This window comes from Sardina pilchardus, chromosome 12 (assembly GCF_963854185.1).
Source record: "Sardina pilchardus chromosome 12, fSarPil1.1, whole genome shotgun sequence".
NCBI classification, from domain to species: Eukaryota; Metazoa; Chordata; class Actinopteri; order Clupeiformes; family Clupeidae; genus Sardina; species Sardina pilchardus.
Window position 1 is genome coordinate 5,894,105 of NC_085005.1, and position 9,402 is coordinate 5,903,506.

The 9,402-nt window shown below is 44.4% G+C and overlaps 2 protein-coding genes across 2 annotated transcripts; both read left to right on the forward strand.

Annotated features, from left to right (window-relative positions):
* The first annotated feature begins 303 nt into the window (after positions 1-303).
* On the forward strand, positions 304-1,603 carry fabp7b (fatty acid binding protein 7, brain, b). Its single transcript, XM_062551048.1, has 4 exons — positions 304-466; positions 662-834; positions 1,043-1,144; positions 1,330-1,603. Exons 1-4 carry the CDS (start codon positions 394-396, stop codon positions 1,378-1,380), a joined length of 399 nt encoding a protein of 132 aa, XP_062407032.1. The 5' UTR covers positions 304-393; the 3' UTR covers positions 1,381-1,603.
* A 685-nt stretch (positions 1,604-2,288) lies between these two features.
* Positions 2,289-8,718, forward strand: smpdl3a (sphingomyelin phosphodiesterase acid like 3A). The gene is made up of 8 exons (XM_062550975.1): positions 2,289-2,502; positions 2,756-2,969; positions 3,581-3,725; positions 4,248-4,344; positions 5,380-5,543; positions 6,040-6,220; positions 6,996-7,120; positions 8,050-8,718. Exons 1-8 carry the CDS (start codon positions 2,391-2,393, stop codon positions 8,404-8,406), a joined length of 1,395 nt encoding a protein of 464 aa, XP_062406959.1. The 5' UTR covers positions 2,289-2,390; the 3' UTR covers positions 8,407-8,718.
* Positions 8,719-9,402: the final 684 nt, after the last annotated feature.

Consider the following 9,402-nt stretch of genomic DNA (forward strand, 5'->3'; position numbering starts at 1 on the left):
ACAACACTACACAGTTTCGAGTAAGGTGGCGTACCATCGCAGTTCATGCTTTAATGAGAGTCGTTTGTAAAAGTTAGTCAGTAGAAACGTTTGGAACAGCGCGCAAGGTTGTATCTTTTACGCACGAAAATGCGCAAAACGTGTATGTAGCGTATACGAAGATACGCCCCCTAAATCTGACCCATTCATCCTTACAGTTACTTATTCAGACCAATCACAACTACCCACTGTCTTCTGTCAGCCAACGACAGCTTAGTCCCCACCCCCAAACTTATGTATTAATAATGCCCAGACAGTTACCCCCAATTTACGAGGCTTCTAAACGGGTTAAGAGCATCCTCCGGACTCCCATTCTCCATTCTCCTATCTCTGTCCACACGATCCAGTTTCACCATGGTTGATGCATTCTGTGCCACTTGGAAGCTGGTCGACAGCGAGAATTTCGACGACTACATGAAATCTCTCGGTGAGTTTCCTTGACGCACCTGCAACTTTTTGGCGACTCCATGCGTCGTCGACGCTTTGCAGCTGTACTCTTTTCTTGGACACAATGGAGAAACGGGATCTGTAGATATTTTTTACACCTCAAGGGGTGCTGAAAAGAACCCCATCTATAACTCGCATCAGTAATTTTTTTACTCTTACTTTTATACTCTCACAGGTGTGGGCTTTGCCACCAGACAGGTCGGGAATGTGACGAAACCCACAGTTGTGATCTGCAAAGAGGGGGACAAAGTGGTAGTGAAGACGCAGAGTACCTTCAAGAACACCGAGATCTCATTCAAACTGGGCGAGGAGTTCGAAGAGACTACCGCCGACGACAGGCATTGCAAAGTAGGTGCAACTACAATTGAGCCAATTTGCCTGTGTCTATACCGCATACGCGACTTTCGTCGGGCTTTACATCAATTCATTCTTTATGGCTTTGTTGCAGTTGCTTAATTGTTAGAAGTTCAATTTTCTATAGAGATGAATTCCTGAAAAAGTAAGAATATAACAGTAAGAATATATAGCCTAAAGCTATCCGTTATTTCACCCACAGTCCGTTTTAACCATGGATGGGGACAAGTTCGTTCACGTCCAGAAGTGGGACGACAAGGAGACTAAATTCGTCCGGGAGCTCAAGGACGGGAAAATGGTCATGGTAAGTCACTAATAATTGGATTTTTTACTCGTGCAAAGCTATTATGTATAGGCCTAATGATAAACTCAGTCTGCTGGTGACCAACACCGTGCGCTGCATATCCTTAGTACAGTGTTGAAGAATATACACTTTGAGGTCAGATGGAGTGCTGATTTTTAATATCTATTTTTTAAATCTCTTTTCAGACTTTAACCTTTGAGGATGTGACGGCAGTGCGTACCTATGAGAAGGCATAATCCATGGCTGTGACCGAGCCCATCTCAATCTTTGTCTTTCTTGATTTTTTTTTTCATCGGACTACAAACAAGAAGTGATTTTATTGTAAGCAGAACTTTGCACTTCACTCCTCGAGATGTTTAAAACATGGACTGAAAAAAAAAACGTTTTGTAAGAATTTTATATGTCTTTCATATTAATAAATCATGAGCAAACGTGACTGAATAAACACTTTTAAAAGAATGAATGACTTTGTGGAATATGTATGTCAATATAACTGGAATTGTGCATTACAGGTGCCCAATGAACGTGCTCATAATCCTCATAATCAGAGAAACAAAGACAGCAAGGTTTACAATACCTTTAGCTAAAGGCTGTCCATGATAGTAAACAGACATGCTTAAGTAATATTATCAGTCATGAGGGAAACGTTTTGCTATGCTTTTTGAAACATTTCAAACAGCAACCCTATATATATATATATATATATATATATATATATATACAGTATATATATATATATATATATATATATATATATATATATATATATAATTAATAACTATCATTATTTTAGCCTATAGAATTAGGCCTAGCACTAAATATAATCCAAATGTCAAACCTGGTTGCTATAACAAATTACTGTCTGCCCTATAGGCTTTTCTTTACGAGTAGACTCTCATGGTTCGACTTTCTATCTAGCTTCTTTACATTAGGCTACATGTAGCCTACGCTAAATACTATAAATACATTCTTACGAAGTAGATTATTGGGAGTTCTATTGTCAGTATCAGTAGCATTATAATAGCATTAGTAATACAATAATAACAACAGTAGGCTAATATGAGTTTCATTTTCTTCTGTCCCGTGAGCGAATACTGTCCGGCAGGCAACAATGCGATCACGTGACGCATTTTCACTTCCTGTTTTGTAGGATTAGGCTATATTGCTTGGTGTGTTGGCGCTGTGCTGCACGACCATGGGACTATTTTAAAGAACAGTTGTGCGCGCAATTTGCTAGTCTCTCGTGATGCATCGGAGTGTCCTGTTCTGTCTTGCGTGCCTGCCCGTTCACCTGCTGGTTGTGGCAGCGCCGACTTCTAACAAACTCTATAACGTCCATTATGGTAACGACAACGTCGGTGAGTGAGTGCTCAGTGTTTTGGAATTTCTCTACGTGTCCGCCGAATGTATATTAAATTGTTTTGGCATAGGCAACGTTGGTGTAGCAGTGCCTAGTCATAGTTTCTAGTTAAGCGTGAATACATTGACACACGGCATGTCGGCTATAAAACTAGCCCTCTTCCATGATCTAATTTGAATCATTGTTCACATTTAGGTAGGTTGTAATTTGCATTCAGTAGGCCGTACTCAATGGGGCTGTTTCAATTCCAGGCAAATTTTGGCACATATCAGACTTGCACCTCGATCCCTCTTACCATGTGACCAAGGACCCCACAAAAGTGTGCCTCTCCTCTTCGGAACGCCCTGCGTTTGACCCCGGGGCATTTGGCGACTACATGTGTGACTCGCCATATCAGCTCATCTCGTCCGCATTCCAGTTCATGAAACACCAATCACCCCAGCCAGACTTCATGATATGGACAGGGTATGGATCATGAACTATGTCCTGAATTCATGTTGGAAATTGGTAAAACCAACACACGCTGCTAATACTGTTCTGCAGTTCCTCATTCAACATCATAATAGAAACATTAGGCGGTTAGTCTTGTGATCTGTGTTGGAGATATTGACTTCCTCTATCTCTGTATTCAACCTCATAAGACAAGTCAGTTACCTTCAGGAGGGGGACTTGTTTTTTCTTTTCAGAGTAACTAGTCAAAGACAGCAATTTAATATTAGCTTAGCCTCTGACAGTTTCGAAAATGTTGTAATTTCCTGCCCCATAGGCCTGTTCCACAACTGGATTGTTATGTCATGCTCTTATTAGTTAAATGTTACAACAACTTAACAAAATACTTCTCCATAACCTAGTTGTTGGCATTGGATACCTGGTATAGATTAGATTAGATTCATTAGATCTCAGTGTACAAGGATGAGGGACTATTTATATTACATATGGACTACCTTAAACCTTTCTTTGTAAATGTCCATGCATGTGTGCGTGCGTGCGTGCGTGCGTGTAATTTTGTGAGCATTTTGTAGTGTGGACACACATGCATGTAAGCGACCCACTTCAACCCACTGTCTGACCCTCAGGGACAGCCCCCCTCACGTTCAAGCAGAGGAGCTCTCTACCCAGCAGGTGATCGACATCCTTGCCAACACCACCCACACCATCCGAGAGCTCTTCCCCTCTCTGCCTGTCTACCCTGCTGTAGGAAACCATGACTATTGGCCCCAGGTATCTCACCTGCACTCGTTGCCCTTTCCACCACCGCGTGCCTGGAAAATATCCTTGAGGGACTTTTATACGGATTTGCCTATTACAAATGATTATCCAAAACACTTGACAACTTAATATGAATCACATACAAATGAAGTATGAAGAATCTATATATACATGCTACGTAATGGTATATTTGTGTGCAACATTCATATTTACACCACGGTGACACAACTACATGCAAATAGAATGGATGGGATAAGCCAGTACAATATAACATTTAATTACTCCTTGGCTGGCAGTGGCTTGATATCAATTTCTGTGCTTATCTGTGATGAAGAGATCTTGTGTTGAGGTAATTGCTCTCAAAATAGCTGTTATTTTAGCTAATCACTCCAAACAGAAGTCTTAGTCAGAGAGCAAGGCTTGCGGTGGAATGAATCAGACGCTGGTCTTAATTACCAGAAATTGCTGGCCCGGAGTAGATTTCAGGTCAGTGACCTGGAGCACTGACTTCTAACTCTTAGCGCTTGATTCCAGGACCAGTTACCCACGACAACAAATGAGATTTACCAGGCGGTTGCCAAACTCTGGGCAGGTTGGCTGGAGCCGGAGGCGCTTGCTACCCTGCGTGAAGGTAAATCCCCGGCAGTGCAAGCACAGAGATGCTTGAGAAGGAAAGGCTGAGGTGCGTTCAAATTTGGCAAACAGTGGAGAATGTTTGTGGTGAACAACGTTTTCTTTGAACATTTAAATTGGAATGATTTGGTGTTTACGTTCCTGTTGTAGCAGTAGTTACATTGCTAGTTTGCTACCTTTATCAAGCTCATTTCCAGTTCCACTGTGTGTTCGCAGAGAACTACTTCCGCAGACTTTTCAATTGTTCAAAAATGTTCACAGAGAAGAACTCAAGGGAAAAGGAAAACTGTTTGCCAACGTTTGCAAAAGTTTGCCTATGTTTGCGAATTTGAATGCACCTCAGATCTTGTCCTCAGATGCTCTGTCAGTGATATTGGATTTGAAGGTGTGTGTGTGTGTCTGTGTGTCTGTGTCTGTGTGTCTGTGTATATTTCCATGACATGCCTAGCCCTCCAGGTGTTCAAATCCTTAATTTAATGCAACTGCCTGATCTGCGAAATATGCTGAAATATGTTTGAGCAGATTTAATAAGTGGCTGTCACTCAGTATTAACAAGTATAAAAAACTGCAGGCCTACAATAGCACATAGGCTTACTGTTAAAAAGCATATTTATGGTAAGGTTATTTTTAGTTACAGTGCCTGAAAATAATCTTGCTGGTTTCTGGCCAAGGCTGTACACTCATATTTGTTTCGATTGGCCCTTTTTATCATATTTATCATATTTATTCATATTTTCATTATCAAGATATGGAACAAGACTGTAGATTTAGGTGTTTGCATCATAACATAGACCTGCTACTTCAAAACTTCTAGAACACCCCCCGTGACCTGTAAATTCACTGCCGAGTGTGATGCAGGGGCTGTCCTATGGTCTAAATGTGTGTCCGCATTGTTTTGTAAGCTTTTAGTGTTGTGTGTTAAAACAACACCACGTTGGCCTCTACTTTTCAAGTGACTGGTCCCACACAAAAAAAACAAACATGACCGGCATGTGTGTATGTTGTTGCTTCTTTTTTTTTTTTTTTTTTAAAGGTGGCTTCTATTCTCAACTGATCCGGCCCCAGCTGCGGCTGGTGAGCCTCAACACCATTCTCTACTATGGCCCCAACAACGTGACCGAAAACATGACTGACCCTGCCGGGCAGCTCAAGTGGCTGCAGAACACTCTAGAAGCCTCAAGGCAAAACATGGAGAAGGTGAGACGGCCCTACCGGTCAAGGGGAAGAAATATCAATACAATATACAATACAATACAATACAATCATCGTCTCATGAGTGTTGTATGTGCAAAACTGAATGACCAGCAGTTGACCTTCAGTTGATCCTTTACGTTGAGCTACTTGATACTTCGCTCGACAGAAAAGAACACTGTGTTGACTTTCAATGCCAGATTCTTGCAAACGTAGAATGTAGCCCTGCCGTGAAGCTGCTGACTACTGACTGAGTTATCTTTTAGTCGCAGCATAGCTACATAATTCATTCAGAACGAGCTACATTTACTGGACAGAGACAGATAGGTTGCTTTTCTGTTAAATTACTGGGAATGTTCGAAATGAATGCTTATTCTGTGGATCCCAGTGACGCGCTCATACCAGAGTGAGTTCATCACAGTATCAGCATAACCTCGTAGCACTTGGCTGACCCACCAATATAATTTGCCTCTGTATTTTTGGTGTACCCTTTGTCCCGTAGGTCTATATCATTGCACACGTTCCCATCGGTTACTTGCCGTACGCCATGGACACCACAGCCATGCGGGAGGTGTACAACGAACGCCTCGTGGAGATGTTCCGCGACTACAGTGACCTCATTTCCGGACAGTTCTATGGGCACACGCACAGGGACAGCATAATGGTCATGCTGGGTCGCCAAGGTAACGTGGCGCCGCCTGTGGATTGGCAGACTCTCTCTTTCTCTTTCTGTCCTCTCGGCCTGGATTCCCCTATTCAAGGACTGTCCTCAACTGACCTGAGGTCAAGACTCCTCTGGGCGAGGAGAGTTATGCATGAGTTTGGTATAGTGCGGTTACAAAAATTATACCGTAATCAATGATGTCTTCAGTAAAATTAGGTAGCACGAAACTCCTTTCATTTGACAGGAACGCTCTTTTCAAAAACTCTCTGGTTGGTAGACGCTGTGTGTGGAATGTGATCATTTAAGCCCAGCGTCACCATTTCCCAGCTACAGTATGCTCAATCTTGGATCAATCTGTAATTTTAACAATTCATCAAGTGGCGCCCCTTTAGCTGTCACGGCTGTGCTATATCCAGCACTTCTCTGATTTGGCACGCAGTCGCTGAGACGTTCTATCTCTCAACACAGCCTCAGGCTCCCCCACTTAACAGTCAACCTTTTGTGGATACATGCGAATATCTGCAACAAAAAAAACCCTCAGTATCTTCCTTTTCCAGTCCTCTCTTCTCTCCTCTACATCTCTCTCTCATTTATTGTTTATATTACTATTAACCCTGCTGTAGTCTGACCAACTTTTTGATATTGTTCACGGTTACATGAATTATTGTATTGTTTTTATGTGTATGTCGCTTTGGACAAAGGCGTGTGCCAAATAGCATAACCATAACCATAAAATCCCCACGTTGGACTCGAGCGAGACCGTCACAGCTCCGTTTTTCTCGTGCGCCCGGCAGGTGAACCGCTGGGCTCGGTGTTTGTCACGCCATCCATCACGCCCTGGAGAGGCGGCCGGGATGCGTACTCCAACAACCCTGCCGTGCGAATGTACCTGTACGACCCGGCGGACTACGGCGTGCAGGTAAGCACGCACACACACACACACACACACACACACACACACACAAACGATTTTCAGACATCAATCAGATCGGTCGAATCAGGTGCTGTTTACACATGTGCGGTCACCAGCACATTCCATATGCGACATGATTTATGTGCTTATCAGACATACAGTATAAACCGTGCAAGACATTTTAATCACACTTAATAGCAATAGGGATGTTTCGCTAATTGTTCGTGGAAGGCATGCAATTTACGAGAAATATTTTGTATGGGATGGGTTTTACAGACATGTGTACGAGTTAATGTGCGTCAAAGGTTTATACACAGAACAATTAGGAGTTATTTCACGTGGCTTAATAGCCTACATTCAGACTGGTGCGTCTTAATGTCTTCATTTAGTGCAGCTTGACAGATTTCACCACAGTGACGTACGAGGGTGATGATTTTATAATATTTATTTCCAAGGAGGCAGCAGCTGTGAGAGCCTGACTCTAGGTGATTCAAGTGCAACCGGGAGGTGAAGAGATGCCAGGGGCTTGTGCGGTTACTGGTTGCTATCCCTTTATTAGCGTAGCCATGCCACGTTAACCACATACCCGCTCAGAGGCCACTTGTTTGTCAGTGATTAATGGCTTTGTCAGTCTTCATTTCATGGTGCGATTTAATCAAGGGCCTTATGTGGCACTGCCTGTATGGTGTTAGAGAGAGAGAGAGAGAGAGAGGGCTGGAGAGGGGAGAAGGGAAAAAAACGTTCTTTCAGCCGCTTTTAACTTTTTTACACATTCTCTCACTTTGTTGTTTTCTTCTCACCCATATCCCACCTCTCTCTCTCTCTCTCTCTCTCTCTCTCTCTCCTTTTGTTGATCTCCCTCCCACTCCTCTCCACCTCTGTGTGTGTGTGTGCGCGCACACGCGTCCATTCTCTCTCCCTTCCTCACCCTAAAGGATGTCTGGCAGTACTACCTCAACCTGACCGAGGCCAACCGCGCGGGCAGCCCGGCTTGGACGATGGAGTACTCGCTGACCCAGGCCTTCGAGCTGCCGGACGCCCGGCCCCCGAGCCTGCACAAGCTCGGCCTCGCCCTCGCCCAGCCCCGGAGCAAGGCCTTCCGCAAGTACTTCAACTACTTCATGGTCAGCTTCGACGACACCATCACGTGCGAGGGCTTCTGCAAGGCCATCCAGGTCTGCTCCCTCCTGTTCGTTGACCGCGACTCTTACTCGGCGTGTATGAAACACCAGAGAGGAGACGGGGACAGCAGATTGAGCAGCAGGCTATTTCACAGTGCTGCCATTTTATAAACAAAGAAACAGACTGACAAACGGTGAACACAATGGCGGTTGGTTGTGTTGTTCTTTTAAAGGGAAAGTTCACCATTTTCTGTTACGGGTCTCTGACACAGATGGATGTAGGGTTTTGATTAAAAAGGGATATTGAGAAAAGCCTATTGCACTGACTCGTAAGTTGATTTTAGATCAGATACAGTGCCTGGGAGGATGGCTGATTGATTCAGGACTAATCAGGGTTCAGCTGATTTCCATAATGACAACTGCTAAATGAAGAATGACTTTTTTTGTAAAGTGAGACTTCATGAATAAAGACTCTTTTGTAAAGCCTGGTGGTGAGCTCATTCAACTTACGAGGCGTTCCTTTTCATCTAGTGATTTCCCCCCCCCCCTTATTCTTCACTAGAGTGCCTTCTCTCTCTCTCCCTCTCTCTCCCCCTCTCTCTCTCTCTCTTCCATACTGTCAATCTTTCTCTCTCTCTCCCTCTCTCTCTTTTCTCTGGTCTCCCTCTCTCTTTCTCTCCCATACTGTCTCTCGTCCAACCTTGGTGTTTTTTTGTGCTGCAACAGTTGTTTCCTTCTTCTCCCGTGGCCCGTAGTGGAGTCGAGTGTGAGAAAGGTTAGCGCCTGACCTCTGCAGAGGGGGGGGAGAAGGCAGTGAAAACATCTCCCAGCCGGGACACCACTCCACAGGACACCGGCCATGTGACATTAGAGGGGAAGGAGAGAGAGAGAGGGAGGGAGGGAGAGAGAGAGAGAGAGAGACGACCTCCACCCTTTACCCCACCTAGAGGCCCCAGTTCTCCCCACCTTTAGCTCACAACCCCACTCCACAACCACCACCAAGCCAAGTCCCCCCCCTCCCCTTTTGCCTCTGTCCCCACAGAGTAGCCACATTCTTTGATGAGTAGAGGGAAGGAGCTCATTCGTCTACCCCCCCCCCCCCCCCCCCCCCCACACACACACACACACACCCCACCCATCTACAGTCCGGCCATCATTGGCATTCAG

Coding starts and splice junctions, on each gene's coding strand:
- fabp7b (XM_062551048.1), top strand. CDS start 394: ATGGTTGATGCATTCTGTGCCACTTGGAAGCTGGTCGACAGCGAGAAT. Junction 835..1,042: donor CCGACGACAGGCATTGCAAA/GTAGGTGCAACT, acceptor TTTCACCCACAG/TCCGTTTTAACCATGGATGG. Junction 1,145..1,329: donor AGGACGGGAAAATGGTCATG/GTAAGTCACTAA, acceptor ATCTCTTTTCAG/ACTTTAACCTTTGAGGATGT.
- smpdl3a (XM_062550975.1), top strand. CDS start 2,391: ATGCATCGGAGTGTCCTGTTCTGTCTTGCGTGCCTGCCCGTTCACCTG. Junction 4,345..5,379: donor GCTTGCTACCCTGCGTGAAG/GTAAATCCCCGG, acceptor TTTTTTTTAAAG/GTGGCTTCTATTCTCAACTG. Junction 5,544..6,039: donor CAAGGCAAAACATGGAGAAG/GTGAGACGGCCC, acceptor TTTGTCCCGTAG/GTCTATATCATTGCACACGT.